This window comes from Chiloscyllium punctatum, chromosome 37 (genome assembly GCF_047496795.1).
Source record: "Chiloscyllium punctatum isolate Juve2018m chromosome 37, sChiPun1.3, whole genome shotgun sequence".
NCBI lineage: Eukaryota > Metazoa > Chordata > Chondrichthyes > Orectolobiformes > Hemiscylliidae > Chiloscyllium > Chiloscyllium punctatum.
This window is the reverse complement of record NC_092775.1, coordinates 46599700-46620648: the sequence shown is the minus strand read 5'-3', so window position 1 is coordinate 46620648 and position 20949 is coordinate 46599700. Positions and strand designations below refer to the sequence as shown.

Here is a 20949-nt window from a genome sequence, read left to right as displayed (position 1 = left end):
TAATTTCTTTTTTGAGACACATATGCGAGAAAACAATTTTAGACATTTATTGCACCAAACAAGTTAGAAAAAGGAGAGTTGGATTCGCCCTCCTCACTGTATTCTAACAGTGCAGAAAATCTATTAAAAATAAACAAAATTTGCTACTATATGGCTGACTTGGAAAGTCACTGGGAGGCACAATTATACATCTGTGATATATTAGATTATTTCTCGAATGATTCAGTGCAAACATACAATTGGAAAAGGAGACCTGGGTGTCTGACACTAGTCACTGAAAGTAAGCATGCAGGTGCAGAAGATGGTAACAGCAGCAATTGATATGTTGGCTTTAATTGTAAGAGGATTAGAGTACAGGAGCAGGGATATTTGCTGCAATCGTACAGGGCTTTGGTGAGATCATACTTTGTTGTATGCAGTTTTGATCTCATTTGGAGGAAGGATGTTTTAGTTATGAAGGGAGTGTCATAAGCGTTTGGTAGATTGAATCCTGGGATGGCACAACTGAGTCAAGGAGGAGTGATCTCATAGAAACCTACAAAGATTTTTACTAGGACAAGACAGGATAAATGCTGGGAGGATGGTCCTGCTGGCTAGGAGTCCAGAATTAAGGGTAAGACTTTAGCATTCAGCACAACAGTGATAACTTCACATTGTTGGGAGTTTTAACTTGCAAGACATTGCCAAGATATTCACCGTGTTGTGTACACTACCAGATCACTTTCTCATCTGAAAGAGAGATATGACCTGGCTGGTGCAAATACGCTAGCCTGGTCACAAGCAACCTGAGCAAGCTTAACATTCAAAAGCAGTGAATGGCAGCAAAATGATATACAGAACTGACGTTATCCGAGTGATGCAGTCTCAGTACTGACAAAGGACTAAGCAGTACAGTACTGAATTGGTTTTGGCCAAGAAACTTGAAAAATGTTTAACTTTCATCAGGAAACCTCAGGGGAGAGCAAAACCAAAAGCAAATTTTCTCTAATTTTGTCTATGGAATGAGATGAATTCTTTGGTTGTCTCTAATTTAACAATTTCATACAAGAATACAGCAAACTGTTAGGTTAAAAATAGCCCTATTAGTTGTCACACCCTCCAGCAAGCTAAATAGCTGTTGCTGGACTGTTTTATTAACGTGTTATCAGACAAACTCCCTTCTTATGAAGGCATGGGGCTCCAAGAGCCTACTACATTTGACTGCATTTAATATTTAAAAAAGTGACCTTGTACTTTCAGGTTCTTTCAAACATATCAGATGTCTGTGCCATTAGCTCACCGTTATTCATCTGTAGTTTAATTAGCTGGGAACAGATATAGGGCCAGATTTTCAGAGTTGGAACTACTCTGGAGCCCATTTAAAACCTTCCCAGCATATTCAAAAGCTTTCATCCATCCCCTGCCATGCTAACACATGCCCTCTGACCACCGTCATGACAATTCAATGCCTGACCAATGGTACCGCATACCCTTCACATCAACTCATGGTCCTGCAATGCCCATGAATCCAGTATAATGTACAGAACTAATTAACCCTATAATAACAATGCTACATGAAAATGCTAAGAAAGTGAATTTGTTTAAAAAGACCTCCATTCCTGAGTATCCAAAGACTGTTTAACAAGTTTTAAGTACTTGACACATCAGCCTTGTGCAAACAGAGACACTGATAAAATGGACCACAGAAGACAGAACTTTAGAACTTCAAAGATGCCAATCAGTCACACAATTTTATTTGCAGAAAAACACTTATTTGCACAATTTCCCCCCCACACCCTCAGAGGTCAATTTCATCAACTTCCCCAACAAATACTGGTACATGGTGAAAAGCTCTCATATGCTTAAACCAACACTTGATCTTTGAATCCTAACCACCAATTCAGACACTGGTAGAGTGACTGCCCTTGACGTTGAAGCAGAATTTGACAATGTGACAGCAAAAAGCCCCAGTAAAACTGGAGTCGATGGGAATCGGGGGGAAAATTCTTCTGATTGGTGTCATACCTAGTACAAAGATGGTTGTGTTGGAGGTCAATCCTTTCAATCCCAGGACATCTGTGCAGGAGTTCCTCAGAGGACAAAATTTCCAGCTGCTTTGTGAATAACATTCCCTTCACAAGGGCAAACAAAGGAGTGTTTGCTGATCATTACATCATGTTCAGCACTAGTCTACACCATTGAAGCAACCTAAGCCCATTTGTAGCAAAACCTGGACATCACGTATTTGAGCTGATAAATGATAAGTACCATTCACTTCTTAAAGTGCCAGTCAGTCAATGACCATCTTCAACTAGAGACAAGCTAACCAACACCTCTTGGCATTACAATCCCTGAGCATCCATGGTCACATCTTAGTAATTACTATAGACCAAACACTAACCAGACATGTAAATACTATTGCTACAAGAGCAGGTCAGAGACTGGAAATTCTACAGTGAGTGGCTCATCTCTCGACTCCCCAAAGCCTGTTCCCAAGCAACGATGCAAAAGTCAGGAGTGTGCTGGAATAGTCTGCCTGTCTGCATGAGTCACACTGCATTAACTCTTAAGCAGCTTGACCCCATCCTGGACAAAGCAATCACTTCTCTGGTACCATAGTCACTCCCTCCACTAGTGACACATGTTGGCAGCAGGTGAGTAATATCCACAAGGTACAGTGCCAACAACTCATCAGGCCTCCTTTGACAGAACCACAGCTACAACTACTTCCAAGGACACAAGCAGCAGATCCAAGGAAATTTCAGTAGCTGTAAATTCCTCTCCAAGTTACACACCATACTGACTTGGAACTTTAATCACCTCCCCTTCCTTATCATGGGATCAGAACTCCAATTCCCTTTCAGCACTGTGGATGCATCAAAACAAGAGTCTTGTGATTCAAGATAGCAGCTCATCACTGCCTACGCTTGTTCAGTTAGTGAAGGAAATAAATGCTAGTCTAGCCACTGATGCCCACATCTTGTTAAAGAGAAAGAAATTGCTCCAAACATACAAGAGTGGGTCCCGAAGCAGGAATAGCACATGGTGACCATGCAAATGTTGGCTACAGTCAAATCTAAGGGAGAGGGTCATTGGTGCGTTAACTCTCCAGAGGGTAAGCTGGAGGACAGGTTCCATTTTGGATCACTTAGGTGAAACCTTGAATCAGATGACATATAGGAGAATGCTGATAAATTAGCAAACACATGGTTGGGACAATGGCAGCTTGCCAGATGATCTCTTGTCCATGTCTAGGAACCTGGACAAACTTGCAGATGTCATTATGCAGATCTTCGTGCCCAACCCCTTCATTGTGAATGTGGTGACAGCAACTCCATGACAGCACCAGTAGACTAAGCAACAGACAACTTATCTGCTAGTTACCACAGATGCTGCTACTGCAACCAGCATGTGTGTTCCCACTAATACCATTCCTCCAGTGGCCTTGCCAGTGTGTTTCAGCCAGCCAGATCAGACCAGACTGCTGCTCTCCAGACTACAATAAATCAAAGCCAACTGCATCTTCGTCAGGGAAAGCCAGCTATTTTCTAGTAACCATGCTCCAGCTGTAGGAGAACTGCAAAGAATAAAGAGGAAGGCATCCACAAGTCAGGTTTTAAGGAAATCTACAAGGGTATTGCTTGTATAATTAGATGCAATGCTGAAAAAAAAAAGGATAAGTTTTTATTGTTGAATATTGGGAAAAGGGACATGGCCATGTCCACAGTCTTTGAATTACCATTGAATTACCATTGAATTGGTAATATTTCCATATCTAACTGCCCATAGTTATGACAAATGAATAGCTCACTTGACCATTTGAAATGGCAGTTAAGAGTTACCCCACTGCTGTGGCTCTGGTGTCATATCTAGACCAGGTGAGATGGCAGATTTCCTTCCTAAAGAACATAAGTGAACCAGATGGGTTTTTGCAATGATCAATGATAACTCCACCATCACAGAGACTACCTTTCTTTCCCACATTATACAACCCTTGGCACCCATCATAAAAAAGGAACACTGAATATTTCCAAGCACCTAACAAAGCAACAACCAAATCAGGAGTGTGAAGGACTAAGAACACCGACAATGTTTGGACTTAGCATGTAATTAGTACTGGCTCAAGCCCCATGAAATTTCCCAGTTGCTATTGATCCTCCAGTGATTAGTTTTTAAAGGAATAGGAACAGCAGTTGATCATTCACCCACTGGGGTTTTTTTCCTGCCTCAACTTTGTGGATCAAAGTCAAATCTGGCTTTCAATATTTTCAACGGCCCAGCCTACACTAAAACTTTAAGAGAACTAACTGCAAAGATGCAAGACCCCGTGAAAAACAAAATCTTAACTTTATCTCAGACTTAAATAGGAGACCATTTATTTTGAAGTGTGTTGACTAACTCTAGACAGAGTGTGGGGCAACATCCTTCTATTATCTACCTTGTTATGCCATACCCTAGAATCTTACATGGAGCAGTAATACTTTTAATGATTTTTTGTATTAACTTATTGGATGTATATGAATTTGTGGACTAGTACATTTCCATGATTAAGAACTCATGCATAATGAATCAGATAGTTCAGCTGTGTGCCAGGACAACATAGGTCAAGCTGCTCCATAGACATTAGGGAGTTACCTGCATGAGCCCCTCTGTCACCATAAAAAGTAGGCAGTAGTGCAGTTTAACTCAGGAAATGGAGCAACATATCCATTAGTGACAATTTACATGGCAACTTCTAGTCATTAATTCAAAAAGAAAGCTAAGATATATAAATTCACAATTTTCTGTAAAGTTTTGGGTCCTGTACTGAACATCTGGTCTTCCAAATATAGGAAAGATGTTGTGAAACTTGAGAGGGCACAGAAAAGATGTACAAGGCTGTCATCAGGTTTGGAGGGTTTGAGCTATAAAGGAGGGGCAGAATAGACTGGGGCTATTTTCCCTGGAGCATTGGAAGTGGAGGATGACCTTATTAGAAATTTATAAAATCATGGAGGAGCATGGATAGGTGGACAGCCAAAGTCTTTTCCCCAAGGTAGGGGAATCTAAAACTGGAGGGCATAGGTTTAAAGGTGAGAGGGGAAAGATTTAAAAAAGGGACCAAGGGGCAAACTTTTCACAGAGGGTGGGTGGTGTATGGAACGAGCTGCCAGAAGTGGTAGAGGAGGCTGCCGCAACATTTAAAAGGCATCTGGATGGGTATCTGAATAGGAAGGGTTTAAAGGGATATGGGCCAAATGGGACTAGATTAATTTGGGATATCTGGTCAGCGTGGAGGAGTTGGACTAAAGGATCTGTTTCCATGCTGTACATCTCTATGATTCGAAGTTGAAAATCAGAGGCCAATACATAAATTAAAGATCTTTCCTTAAAAACATTTATATGGCAGAAGAGCAATTAAGAGCAAAATTACTATACAATGTCAAAGAGATTTAAACCTCCCTTGGTAGCCTGATGTAAACAGTAATAAATAAACCAACTCATTAACTGAAGTCATTAAGGGCAGTTGTTTAATTAATCTCTCCATTAAGAAACTCAGATTTAATTGTAAGTATTATTGTGTTTAAAAAGTATAATTTTTAAACAATCAATCTGTTCAGAGGTGTTACTTCATACTTCAGTCCTGGCTCAAAGACAGGGACACTGGTACTGCACTTCAAGAATTGCAGATTACTATGCAATACTGAAATGTGTGGATTGTTACTGAGACAGAAAGAGAAATGTTCAGTTAGAAACAATTTAATCAGATTATCTGGATTCTTAAAGGCCAACCTTTGAACTGTAATTGCTCAAAGCAAATCGGTGTGATCCAAGTACTGTTTATGTTTAACATATTTTCATGTACTGCATCCTTAAACTATGAATGCTAATGTGCAAAACCCTTACTAATTTGAACAGTAAACAAGGCATTTTTTTTTCCTTTTGGAATAAACAGAGAATGACACTCAAAATGCAGTGATAGAGGTCAAGTATCTACAGCGACAGCAGATCGAACTGCAGATTCAGGAGAGAGAACGGTTGAGAGTCAGCTAGTTGTTGAAGGATTGCCATCAATTTTCAGGCCTCAGTTCAAACAATACTTTAAGATGTTTTAAGTGAATATTAAGGAGACCAGAATTGCACATAATATTCCAACAGGGGCCTAACCAATGACCTCCCAACTCCTGTACTCAATACTCTGATCAATAAAAGAAAACGTACCAAACGCCTTCTTCACTATCCTGTCTACCTGCGACTCCACTTTCAAGGGGCTATGAACCTGCACTCCAAGGTCTCTTTGTTCAACAACACTCCCTAGGACCTTACCATTAAGTGTACAAGTCCTGCTAAGATTGGCTTTCCAAAAATGCAGCACCTCCCATTTACCTGAATTAAACTTCATCTGCCACTTCACAGCCTACTGGCCCATCTCATCAAGATCCTGTTGTAATCAGAGGTAACCTTCTTCGCTGTCCACTACACCTCCAATTTCTGCAAACTTACTAACTGTACCTCTTATGCTCCAAATCATTCATGTAAATGACAAGTAGAGGACCCAGCACCAATTCTTGTGGCACTCCACTGGTCACAAACCTCCAGTCTGAAAAACTGCCCTCCACCACCACCACTATCTTTTACCTTTGAGCCAATTCTGTATCCAAATGGCTAGTTCTCCCTGTATTCCGAGAGATCTAACCTTGCTAACCAGTCTCCCATGGGGAACCTTGTCAAAAGTCTTACTGAAATCCATATAGATCACATCTACTGCTCTACCCTCAATCCTCTTTGTTACTACTTCAAAAAATTCAATCAAGTTTGTGAGACATGATTTCTCTCACACACAGCCATGTTGACTATCCCTAATCAGTCCTTGCCTTTCCAAATAAATGTACGTCCTGTCCCTCAGGATTCCCTCTGACAACTTGCCCACCACCGAAGTCAGTCTCACTGGTCTATAGTTCCCTGGCTTGTCCTTACTACCCTTCTTAAACAGTGGCACCATGTTTGCCAACCTCCAGTCTTCCTGCACCTCACTTGTGACTATTGATAATACAAATATCTCAGCAAGAGGGAGTCAGAGGTTGAGGGGGTGACCTTATAGAGGTTTATAAAATCATGAGGGGCATGGATAGGATAAATAGACAAAGTCTTTTCCCTGGGTCGGGGAGTCCAGAACTAGACGGCATATAAATAGAGACCTAAGGGGCAACTTTTTCACACAAGACGGTGGTAAGTATATGGAATGAGCTGCCAGAGGAAGTTGGAGGCTGGTACAATTGCAACATTTAAGAGGCATTTGGATGGGTATATGAATAGGAAGGGTATGGAGGGATATGGGCCGGGTGCTGGCAGGTGGGACTAGATTGGGTTGGGATATCTGGTCGGCATGGACAGGTTGGACCGAAGGGTCTGTTTTCATGCTGTACGTCTCTATGACTCTATGAAATCAAAAAGGACCCAAGAGCAAGCACACAATGTAGCTTGCTACTGAACTATTGGAGATAATTATTGCATTTTCCAACTTTTCAAATATCCCATAGCACTATAGGATATTTGTAACTTACTCATTTAAAAAACACTATCATTTCAAAGTGTTTTAATTATGTTCCACCTGATATTTCTTCTGCACAGATCTAGAAAGTAATTACGATAACTTACTTGGGCTGAAAAATCAATCAGCTTGGGCAACTGCAATCTGTTCCCTTCATCACTCTTCAAGAAATCTAATAAACTCCCTGTAAGAGACAAAGATAGATTTAATGACCAAGCACTACTGCAAGTTTTAAAAGACTGACATAATACAAACAAGTGTACAAAATATTCTATTGCTTTTCCATTTACACAAGGGTTATCAAAAGGATTCTCTATTAACTTTAGATTGAAGTTTATGGAATAGGCTATGATGTTAACTTTAATCACTGACAACCAGAGGAAAAAAAAACCAATACCTACATTACTCTCCACCTTCCCTCCCAAGTGAAATGCTTTCCTATAGTGAAGGATCAGATCAATTACTAAGCAAGATTTTCCTGCCAGGGGAAAATCTGGTTTAACCTTGAACATGGACTTTGTTTTAATGCAAGGTAGTAGGGAGAAATCCTTTTGTAATTGTAATGATCTTAGTTTTCTAGTTGGTTACCATGAATGAGCCCTTGGCCTCTGCAAGGAACTCAGGACAGGGCCAACTAGAAAAAGGAGGAAGAGCTAACAGATATACTTTCAGATTTAAAAAATCTTTCGGCTGTCAATAATTTAAAATAAAGTTCTCTTAAAGCACTTGAGTAAGGTCAGTGTCCAGGTTTAATTCAAGGCTTTTGCCAAGTACCAGAGGAAAAAAATGTGTATAATTAAGTGTTGGGGAGATGGAGGAGACAGACCCCCTCAGAATCTAACATTCAAGCAAGTACAGCTATTATACCAGGAATGAAATTAAGTATCTGTCAAACTAAACTTTTAGTAACATACGGTAAAAATTCAGGATGGAGAAAGTATGGGGGAGGCTCTGACACACGGAAGTGTTACACTTTGTTTCCTCTTCACCAAGGATAGGAAAGGCAAACATAAGGGCTGCAGATGCTGGAGGTCAGAGTCAAGATTAGAGAGTGGTACTGGAAAAGCACAGCAAGTCAGGCAGCAACCGAAGATCAGGAAAATTGGTGTTTCGGGCAAAAGCCTTCATTCCTGATGAAGGACTTTTGCCTGAGACATCAATTTTCCGGCTCCTCGGATGCTGCCTGACCTGCTGTGCTTTTCCAGTACCACTCTAAAATTGACTCCGATTAGGAAATAAAGGGGAGTCTCCACAAAGAAAAACAAATGTAGCACCTTCATAATAAAATGCAAAATAATTTTACAAGATCATAATCAAAGCAAAGTCAACACCAAGCCTCGCTGTACACATTGGGACAAATGGCTTAAAAGCAGAGGAATGTCTAAAGCAATATTGACTCATGGAGTCAGAGGTACAGCATGGAAACAGACCCTTTGGTCCAACCTGGACATGCAGATCAGAAATCCTAACCCAATCTAGACCCACCTGCTAGCAGCACCCGGCCCATATCCCTCAAAACCTTCCTATTCATATACCCATCCAAATACCTTTTAAATGTTGCAATTGTACAAGCCTCCACCACTTCCTCTGGCAGCTCATTTCATATACTTACCACCCACTGTGAAAGAGTTGCCCCTTAGGTCCCTTTTATATCTTTCCCCTCTCACCCTAAAACCTATGCCCTCTCGTTCTGGACTCCCCCACCCCAGGGAAAAGACTTTGTCTATTTATCCTATCCTTTTGTAAACCTCTATAAGGTCACCCCTCAGCCTCAGACGCTCCAGGGAAAACAGCCTCAGCCTGTTCAGCCTCTTCTTATAGCTCTGATCCTCCAACCCTGGCAACATCCTTGGAAATCTTTTCTGAACCCTTTCAAATTTCACAACATCTTTCCGATAGGAAGGAGACAGAATTGCATGCAATATTCCAACAGTGGCCTAACCAATGGCCTGTACAACCACAACATGACCTCCCAACTCCTGTACAAAATACTCTGACCAATAAAAGGAAAGCATACCAAACGCCTTCTTCACTATCCTATCTACCTGCGACTCTACTTTCAAGGAGCTATGAACCTGCTTTCCAAGGTCTTTGTTCAGCAACACAACCTAGGACCTTGCCATTAAGCGTATAAGTCCTGCTAAAATTTGCTTTCCCAAATGCAGCACCTCGCATTTATCTGAATTAAACCCCATCTATCACTTCTCAGCCCATTCACCCATCTCATCAAGGTCCTGTTGTAATCTGAGGTAACCCTCTTTGCTGTCCACGACTTGTCCAATTTTGGTGTCATCTGCAAACTTACTAACTGTACCTCTTATGCTCACATCCAAATCATTTACGTAAATGATAAAAAGTAGAGTACCCAGCACTGATCCTTATGGCACTCCACTGGTCACAGACCTCCAGTCTGAAAAACAACCCTCCACCACCAGAGGATGGTCTTCTACCTTCGAGCCAGTTCTGTATCCAAATGGCTAGTTCTTCCTGGACTCTGAGATCTAACCTTGCTGTCCCATGGGGAACTTTGTTGAACACCCTATTGAAGTCCATATAGATCACATCTACTGCTCTGCCCTCATCAATTCTCTTTGTTACTACTTCAAAAATCTCAATCAAGTTTGAGACATTATTTCCCACACACAAAGCCATGTTGACTGTCCCTAATCAGTCCTTGCCTTTCCAAATACATGTACATCCTGTCCCTCAGGATTCCCTCCAACAACTTGCCCACCACTGATGTCAGGCTCACTGGTCTACAGTTCCCTGGCATGTCCTTACCACCCTTCTTAAACAGTGGCACATTAGCCCACTTCCAGTCTTCCGGCACCTCACCGGTGACTATTGATGATACAAATATCTCAGCAAGGGGCCCAGCAATCACTTCTCTAGCTTCCCACAGAGTTCCAGGGTACACCTGATCAGGTTCTGGGGATTTATCCACTTTTATGCATTTCAAGACATCCAGCACTTCCTCCTCTGTAATATGGACATTTTGCAAGATGGCCCCATCTATTTCCCTACAGTCTATATCTTCCATATCCTTTCCAACAGTAAATACTGATGCAAAATACTCGTTTAGTATCTCCCCCATTTTCTGCGGTTCCACACAAAAGCTGCCTTCCTGATCTTTGAGGGGCCCTATTCTCTCCTTAGTTACCCTTTTGTCCTTAACGTATTTGTAAAACCCCTTTGAATTCTCCTTAATTCTATTTGCCAAAGCTACCTCATGTCCCCTTTTTGTCCTCCTGATTTCTTTCTTAAGAAACTCCTACTGCCTTTATACTCTTAAGGATTCACTTGGTCTATCCTGTCTATACCTGACATATGCTTCTTTTTTTTCTTAACCAACCCTCAATTTCTTTAGTCATCCATCATTCCCTACACCTACCAGCCTTTCCTTTCATCCAAACAGGAATATACTCTCTGGATTCTCATTTCTGAAGGCTTCCCATTTTCTAGCCGTCCCTTTACCTGCAAACATCTGCCTCCAATCAGCTTTTGAAAGTTCTTGCCTAATACGGTCAAAATTGGCCTTTCTCCAATTTAGAACTTCAACTTTTCAATCTGGTCTATCCTTTTCCATCACTATTTTAAATCTAATTGGAATTATGGTCGCTGACCCCAAAGTGCTCCCCCACTGACACCTCAGTCACCTGCCCTGCCTTATTTCCCAAGAGTAGGTCAAGATTTGCACCTTCTCTAGTAGGTACATCCACATACTGAATCAGAAGATTTTCTTGTACACTGTTAAATTCCTCTCCATCTAAACCCTTAACATTATGGCAATTCCAGTCAATGTGTGGAAAGTTAAAATCCCCTACTATAACACCAATGAGGGGTAGCTCACCAGTAACATTTAGAAAGGGCATTCCAGAGGTTAGGGTGCCAGTAATTGAAAGTGTAGTCATTAATGGCGAAATGGTTAATAAAATTAGAGACCCAAGAACAAAATTGCAGCAGATATTGGAGGGTTATAGGACTTGATGTTACAGGGATAGGGTTTAGTGAGTAGAGGGGAGGATTTGATACAGGATATTGGCACCTGACTGGCATGGTTTAATCTGTAATCAGTGAGCATGGGTATTTAGTGACGAGCACTTGAAGCTTCTGAGAAGTAGAAGGCAAGTTAAGGAAGGAAAAATGAAAAGTTGCAATTGCTAATTTACTACTGATCAATATTAAATACACTGCTTTAGAATTTTCTAAAAGTGTTATAAATGGGTTTTCACAATACAAATACTTCATTGTGTGCAAATGTTCTGTTAACTATTCTAATTGGAAATGCTAACCTATTTTAAAATAGGTAACAAATTAAATCTAATTAGTTAAACATTTCTACCCTAACATTTCAGTCCAATTTAATTACAACTTCTATTAATGACATATTGCTCTGAATAAAGGTAAATGGGACAAATGAGCTCAAGTGGGAGGCAATTTCAAACTTTAAACCTCCAATTAAGCCAGAGTTGCTTAAACTATATTCCCCCCCCCCCCCATAACTTTATTGCTTGCTAACAATTTATGCTTAGTTACAAATAATTGTTGGCTAATTCAGAATGAAGTAATAACAACATTAGTTTTGAAGCTTTTATATGTAGTTTATTTAATTATTTGCAACAAGCTAAAATTATGAATGGAAACTCCTAACAGTCTTATCTAACTGTTTAGATTACAAACCAGCTAAATTATGCAACATCAATGGTCAATTTAGACAGCTGGAGATTGAAGTACAATTTTTAGACATGCTTCATGTAGTTAACTGTACTATCAAAAGTGTTTCAAACTTCCTTCAAAAATAAAAAAAATCACCCGTTTGTCAATCAATACTCCTGAACAGATCTTAAAACATTAAAATGATCACCAATTTCATGCTTTAAATTGAATACTAACTGATTCTCAAATGAATAAACAATGAAACTTTCTTTTGCAACAAATGATAAAATAGAAAAAAAACATTTCTTTTGAAAATGTTTCTATGCATTTAAAACAAAATCTTTATTTCCTCTTGCAGTTTCAGCTGTTGTGGTTTAAACTGACTGCAGAAAACAGTGAAGCTGAAATCTAGCGCATAATGTATGCTCTTGACTGACCACAGGAACTTTCATCTTCCTCCACATTGTTCAAGGTTGCAAATAATTAAGTGCTTGTTCATTTACAATAATTATCCTGATATATACAAAGAATATAACTCAAATCAATGTGTAACTGAAGGAATGAACTGGTGGGATGGGGCAGGAATGAATGTCCCAGTACAGTAGATTTATCTTTTGAATTTAAAACATGGAAGGGTTTGGACCAAATGCATCATTTTCTTCTCATTATTAAAAATTTCAACCCAGTTTTAAAAACAAGTGACTACCAGTTTAACAGACATAAGTACCCAAGTTGAATAGTTTGATGGTTGAGCAGATCACATTGTCATAATTATAGTCAGACAGAGTGAGGATTTAGGGACAGTAAAATTGAGCCTGACTTAAAAATGGACTGCAGCACAAACTTGCCCATTTCCCAAGTTATTTTGAGATGATCCCCATGGATTTCTCCATGACTACTATATTCAATTTTTAGAAGTTTCTTTCCAACAGCTGGGAATCAGCTTTATCTTTGTCGCATTTTCTGCCACTCTAAAGATTTAGTTGGGATAGCTCGATAGAAGCTTTTACCCTGTGGTAAATGACCAAAAATGATCATTGTTCATGATTGTTCATAAACTATAAAACCAGACAAGGTATTTGACTCCATTGAAAACAGAGCCAAGTCCATTTCCCTCATCGAATGGTTCAGCTAGCCACTAAGTAAAATCACTAGCACTTTTATTACATAGCTATTTGGAAGAACATCAGGTTGATACAATTTTATCCACCCACTGAACAGCTTTCATACCCAGTAAAGCACAAGACCACCAGAAACTTTTCACATAATATTGTTTTGTAGACTAAAATAAGATAATTTTAACTCTTTCCTACTTAAATTAGTTACCTTCAAGGATTTAAAATCTCCTTCCCATTCTGGAAATCTTCTCAGGCATAAAATGGATGCCAAGCAAGACCAGCCTTTTAGGTATATATGACCCTAGCTAAACAGCCAAATAAAGGGTAAGGATTTTATTTTCTTTTTAAGTTTGGCACTACTCAGTCACAGAATCAGAAATGTACACCACAGAAAAAGGTGCATCTGCCCATCACATCTGTATTGGTCAAAAACAACCACCAACTATTCTAATCTCACTAACCAGCACTTAGCCCATAGTCTTTAATGTCTTGACATTGAAAGGGCTCATCTAAATGCTTCATACATGTTTGAGGTTTTCTGCCTCTACCACCCTTACAGGTAGCAAGTTCCAGATTCCCATTACGCTCAGGGTAAGATTTTCTCTTCACTTCCCCTTTCTACTTTCTGTCCCTTACCTTAAAAATCTATGCCCCTGGTCACTAATCCCACCATTATAGAGTCAAAGAGATGTACAGACATAAACAAATACTTTGGTCCAACTCATCCACACCAAACAGATATTCTACATTCACCTAGTCCCATCTGCAAGCATTTGGCAGATATCCCTCTAAACCCTTCCTATTTATATACCCATCCAAATGCCTTTTAAAATATTTGTACCAGCCTCTTTTGGCAGCTCATTCCATATACATACCACCTTCTACACGAAGCGTTGCCCCTTGGGTCCCTGTGAAAATCTTTCCCCTCTCACCTTAAACCTATACGCCCTAATTTTGGGCTCGCCTACCCTATTCACCCTATCGCTGCCCTTCATAATTTTATAAACTTCTGTAAGTTCGCCCCTCAATCTCCGACCCTCTGGGAAAACACCCCAGCCTATTCAGCAGCTCCAATAGCTCAAGTCTTCCAACCCTAGCAACATAATTTGAGAGACAGACAGAGACAGACAGAGACAGACAGAGACAGACAGAGACAGACAGAGACAGACAGAGACAGACAGAGACAGACAGAGACAGACAGAGACAGACAGAGACAGACAGAGACAGACAGAGACAGACAGAGACAGACAGAGACAGACGTTTCCTGTCTATCCCTCTCAATCTCTTCTGCTCTTAAGGAAAACATCCCAATCTCTCCTCTTAAACGCCTCAGCCCGGGCACCATCCCAATCAAATCAATCAATCACCTCCGCCCCCTCTCCCGTGCTACGATATCCCTCCTATAATGTGGTTTACAGAATTGCACAATATGCTAACTGTAGCCTAACCAATTTTTTTTTATATACAGTTCCAACATAAGGCATTGAGTTTTAAGAGCAATGAGGTTAACTAATAAAAAGGCAAGTATAACATACGGCTTCTTAACCACCTGATAGCAACAGACATTGGATGTTACAATGATGGGTGCATGATCCAAGTTAACCTCCGAACAAGGACACCAATGTCAAAATTGTCAATTCTCAACAAACTCCGTTCACTTCATAACATACCAAGAAATGGCTCAAGGTGCCATATCCAGCAAAGTCCAGACAATAGTTGTAGTGCTGAAGACTTGTTCTCCAAAACCAGCCATACCATAGTTGATCCAGCATCACTACAATACCAGCGTTCATTCAGTGCAGAAAATTATTAGATTAGATTAGATTACTTACAGTGTGGAAACAGGCCCTTCGGCCCAACAAGTCCACACCGCCCCGCCGAAGCGCAACCCACCCATACCCCTACATCTACCCCTTACCTAACACTACGGGCAATTTAGCACGGCCAATTCACCTGCACATCTTTGGACTGTGGGAGGAAACCGGAGCACCCAGAGGCAACCCACGCAGACACTGGGAGAATGTGCAAACTCCACACAGTCGCCTAAGGCAGGAATTGAACCTGGGTGTCTGGCGCTGTGAGGCAGCAGTGCTAACCACTGTGCCACCGTGCCGCCCACTAACTTTGTTTTATGTCAAACAAAGGTGTTGCAACTTTCGAGCAAAATAGACTAAAAGTACACAACATCATTAACTGAAAGCTAATGCGAATTGAATTCTAGACGTAAAGAGACCTTAGGTTGGTTGCGAGTAAATAGTTTTAAAAAAGCAGTTAAAAATATTCAATGTCTGGCAAGTGACTATACATTTAAGTGACTTCTATCTTTAATGATTCATTAAATAAAATGATTACTAAAGGCACAAACAGCAACAGAAAAGGGAACTGTATGCAAATTTATTTCAGTCAACAGGTTATTGCTCCCAGCATCTTTGCTGTGTGTGTTGCTTTGAAAGCTAAAACAAATACATATCAGTGTATACACAAACATAAAGAGAGAGGACTTTGACACTGTGGTCAAAGTTTAATTTTTAGAAAGTGGCTGTTGGAAAGCAGGCAAATAAGATTAGGGGAAATAGGTTACTAGCAATTTTTATATTTTTGTTGGCATTTGAAATATTTTAAGATGCTCACACAAGTTCATTAGACCTTAATAGTTAGCTGCCCTACTTAACGTTAGGATGTCCTGGATGGCCTAAATAAAGTCTATTCTCTTTATAGTCAAAACTGGATGGTGCTTTCTAAAAATAAACATAAAAGGAAGGTATTACAGTGACATTTAAACAGGAAAGAAAGGAAGTGAAAAAGAGAAATGGGATTGGTACAACAGCATGTTTTCTGTTTTATTTAGCAACCCTGACAGAATACCCCAGTAACTCATTTGTCTAAATGGCCCAGATCTTCTGGTCAACAGTTGAGCAAAAGGATGCATTGTTGACTCCATTTAAGACTGTTTCTTTTGGAATGTGGACCTTTCATGTCAACTCCAGCTTGGATTTGTTGTCAAGCAGAGTCAGTAGGCCTTCGGCCCATATTGCAGTATATACACTGAAGACATGGCCCCCCAAGGTCTGTCTTCAAGTCACTGACATGCAGAGTTTTGGACTGGCTCTGGACCAGTCTTTAATCAGTCCCTTCCCCAACCTCAAAGCCTGCATGTCTGATATTGGTCAGCCTGTCCGCCACAACTAAGATGATGCTTACCACCCTCTTCCCCACTGATAAGAAGGACATTGAAAGTCTGTAAAAGAAAGAAGGTTACTATTCTAAAGGGTAGGCAAGAGCATAGACACCTGGGTGGAAATTTATTCAATTCATTTAAGGCACAGAACTACAAGAGGGCTGTTAATGAAACATCGTATTCTAGGCTTCATAAATAAAGACATAGATTGCAAGTACAGGGACGTTGTGATTAACTTACACAAGACACTGTTTAGACCTTAATTGGAGGAGTATTGTGTACAGTTCTAAGTGCCACAGTATAGGAAGGATGCAAAACAGACTGAAGCAAGTGCAGAAGAGGTTTGGGAATGGTTCCAGGGTGAGACACTTCATTTATGAGGAAAGACTGGAGACAATGAGAGAGTCTTCCCCTCTCCAAGCAAAACAAAAAGAGCTTTTAGAAGATTTTAAAATCATGAGTGGACAGGGACAAACTTCCAACTGGTTAATGGTTTGAGAACCAGAGGTCATAGTTCTAAATTGTTTTACAAAAGAACAATTTTGGCAGCACGGTGGCTCAGTGATTTGCACTGCAGCCTCACAGCACCAGGGGTCTGGGTTTGATTCCAGCCTCGGACAACTGTCTGTGTGGAGTTTGCACGTTCTCTCAGTGTCCGTGTGGGTTTCCTTCGGGTGCTCTGGTTTCCTCCCACAGTACAAAGACATGCAGGTTAGGTGAAGTGGCCATGCTAAATTGCCCATAATATTAGGTGCATTTTTCAGAGGGAAATGGGTTTGGGTGGGTTACTCTTCGGAGGGTCAGTGCGGACTGGTTGGGCCGAAGGGCCGGTTTCCACACCATAGGGAATCTAATCAATCAAAACGCAAAGTCAGAAAAACCCTTTTCCACACATCGAGTATTCAGGGTCTGGAATGCACACCCTGGAAGTGTGATCAAAATAGAAACAAATGCCTCAATTAAACCTATTTAAAATAATCAGTCAACGTGCACGGGAAACATCAGGAGTGTGGCACTAGGTTAAAACGACCAGAGAGCCGTACAGACAATGGGTTGAATGGGTGTCCTTCCACACAAACATTCCATCTCCTTCCCAACCCTGGGCATTGTTGACTCTCCCCATAAGGTTGCTGTTAAACAAATTAAAAAAAAATTAAAATCTAACCAAAGGTGACAAATTTGTGTTAGGGAAGAGTATTTAAAAGGTTACAGAATTGAGACGGATAGATAAATTGAAAGAAGAGATCACCCACGAAATAACTATTAGTGGAACTAGATACAGAGGCTGCATGGCCTACACCTAGGTTAAAAGTGCTAAATATTCCTCAAATTCTCCCTTAGATTTGAGGACATGTCATCAAATTCACCTCTTTGATCAGGTTCTTAATATCACCTTTAGTAAAATGCCACATTTTACCAAGTTCACTATTTTTCCATGTTAAAGACGCTATATAAATCCAGGCGGTTGCTGGTCACTTTTTTACACATGGGAAAAAAACAGCTTGAAAACAGTGTATTACAAATAGCATCAAGTGAACAGTTTCCTCGAAGAAATGGCTGGATTTACTTTTTTCTCCAGCCAACTTTGGAAATTCTATGGCTATGGCAATTTAAAGGCCTGACTTACTAAATGTGCAACTGGCTTATTTCTTGTTGTTATAAAGTTTTGAGAAAAACAGGAGGTTCTTTGATAAAATATCTCAAGAAACACCAGAGGGAAATTTCTGCTCTTTATGGTCTCAGAAAAAAAAAAGACAGCTGGATAGAATAAGACAAGAAGAAATAGGAGAAGTAGGCCATCGAGTCTATTCTGATCTGATAATCCTCTACTCCAATTTCCTACCTTTTCCCTGTAGCACTTTTTTTTTGGAATCAGTAAAGGGAATAAAAGTTTCTCATAGCCTCGAGTGTATTTAATTACACATCCTCAATAGACTTTTGTGGTAAAGAATTCTACAGACTCACTATCCTCAGAAGAATTCCTCCTCATCTGTGTCTTAAATATGCGATCCTTGGTTTTGAAACTATGCCCTCTAGTCCTGGATTTTCCCATAAGGGAAAACAACCATTCTGCATAGAGTTAAAAAATTACAACACCAGGTTATAGTCCAACAGGTTTAATTGGAAGCACACTAGCTTTCGGAGCAATGCTCCATCAGGTGAAGAAGCGTCGCTCCGAAAGCTACTGTGCTTCCAATTAAACCTGTTGGACTATAACCTGGTGTTGAGATTTTTAAACTTTGTACACCCCAGTCCAACACTGGCATCTCCAAATCATTCTGCATTGAGCTAGTCAAGTCCTCAGAGTGTCTTGTATGCACACTTCAGAGGCTAACAATATTATGGTGAGTAATTCTCCTCCTGACTCCCCAAATTCTGTCCACCAGCTACAAAGCACAAGTCAGGAATAAGATGGAATACTCTCTACTTCCCTAGAGGAGTGCAGCTCCAACAAAACTGAGGAAACTTGACACCATCCAGAACAAAACAATATCAATATTGTGGCATTACATTCACAAGCATTCACTCCCTCTACCACTGAGGCTCAGTACACACTGCTACTACTATTGACTCAAATGTTCAGCAGAAATTCATCTTTAGACACCACTTTCCAAACCCATGGCCACTTCAATCAAGAAGGAAGAGGGCAACTGATATGTGGGAGTACCACCAGCTGATTAAAGATCCCCTCAAAGCCACTCATCTTCCTGACTTGGAAATATATTGCCATTCTTTCACTGCCACTAGGTCAAAATACAGGAATTCCTTCCCTCGAGACATTGTGGGTCAACCTACAGCATGAGAACCGCAGCAGTTCACCATCACTTTTTCAAGGGCAACTAGGGATGGACAATGAGCGCTGGCCAGCCAGCGACACCCATTTCCTACAAGTGAATAGTAAAATAAAAAACACTTCATGCTTTTATACTCCAATGAGTATAGGCTCAACTTATTCAACTTCTCCCCATTAGACATTCCCTCCACATCCAGTGTTGGCTTAGTGCACCTCTTCTAGACTGCTCCTTCCAATCCAATATCTTTCCTTAGATATCAGGCTCAAAAACCATACAGTGTTACAGCTGAGGTATGACTAGCACCTCTTAGTTTTAAAAAATCCTCCCTTCCATTCCCTTTGAAATAAAGGCCAACATTCCATGTGCCTTCCCTATTACCCAATGAACTAGGAAGTTAGCTTTGTGATTCATGGACAAACTCCCAAATCCCTTCATTCTGTAGCCTACTCCATTAAATTTCAAGTTACAATATACAGTATGTGAGAATATGCAGTTGCTGAATTTTATTGCAAAACAGCCACACATCAAAAACTCAGATGGTATCAGCCGGAGTGTGTTAACATGAATGCTTTGTTGACACGCACTTGTTACTTGCAATAAACACCATGACAGTTAACATCAAATAAGGCAAACAGCTTCTGACACTTCTCAATGGAGTGACTCTAAATAAAGCAACATTGTACCAGAGCACACTATTACTGTTCTATTGACACCAGAGGCTGGTTAGCTCTGTGCACTAGACAGCTGGTTTGCAATTTAGGGTGATACCAACAGTGGAAGGTCAATTCCCGCATTGTCCGAGGTTGTCACACCTTCATGACTTTGCCTCTCGCCCGTCACCAGAGGCATGATGACCTGCACAATAAACTCACCACCAGTCATCTCTCTAACAACAGAGCAACCCTCTGGGAGCATAGGGACCACTTTTTAAGATTAAACACTTCCACAAGTCATGGCTGATTGAATGTATGAAATAAAAGATTCTATCGAATTGCTCTCTCATAAGCATGACTGAAGATTTAAAACACATTGTGCCAAAGCAATGGTATTCGCAAAGTACACAATTCAAAATTATGAATACTCTGTGGAAAAACATTGAGTCCTGATTTATTGAGGCTAAATTTAGTAACACGATTCTCAGGCATAACTGGTAATGAAATGGCTAACAAAACTTTTGTTCTCAAACACCTGAGTATTATTCATTACTTATTTTCTGATTTACAAACTATATAAATAATTTCCATAAATTCTAAAAAGGGATAAAATCTTTATTCAAAGCATATTGGGATTGGTGGCCATCTTCCAGAAAGGGTGTTACAACCACAAACCACAGCTGGTATGCAAACGTTGCCCTTTACAGGAGTGTTATCAAACAAATTTTGAAATGGAGGCATGCAAGGAGATTTTCAATCTGATGGCCAAAGACTAGATTAAAGAGCTAATCCATGGAACATTACAAAAGGAAAGAGGAAGAGGAGATGGGGGAAGTTTAATGATATGGCAACTGGGGTTATGGCTGTCCATGGTGGTGTAATTAAAAATCAAGGATATGCAAGAGACCACGATTGGAAGAACAGAGATATTTCAATGGGTTGTAGCAGTTATAGTAGATTAAAGGCAGGAAAGGGTGATGCCATGCAACAATTTGAAAACAAGGATGAGAACTTTGAAAACAATCCAAATGGAGGTCAG

The 20949-nt window shown here is 40.3% G+C and overlaps 1 protein-coding gene across 1 annotated transcript in view; it reads right to left on the bottom strand.

Annotated features, from left to right (window-relative positions):
* The window catches only part of hck (HCK proto-oncogene, Src family tyrosine kinase), a 94824-nt gene that overhangs the window by 18858 nt on the left and 55017 nt on the right, over positions 1–20949 (bottom strand). The window contains exon 10 of the mRNA XM_072556763.1: positions 7618–7694. Coding sequence (XP_072412864.1) covers positions 7618–7694 — 77 coding nt within the window. The remainder of the gene's footprint in view (positions 1–7617; positions 7695–20949) is intronic.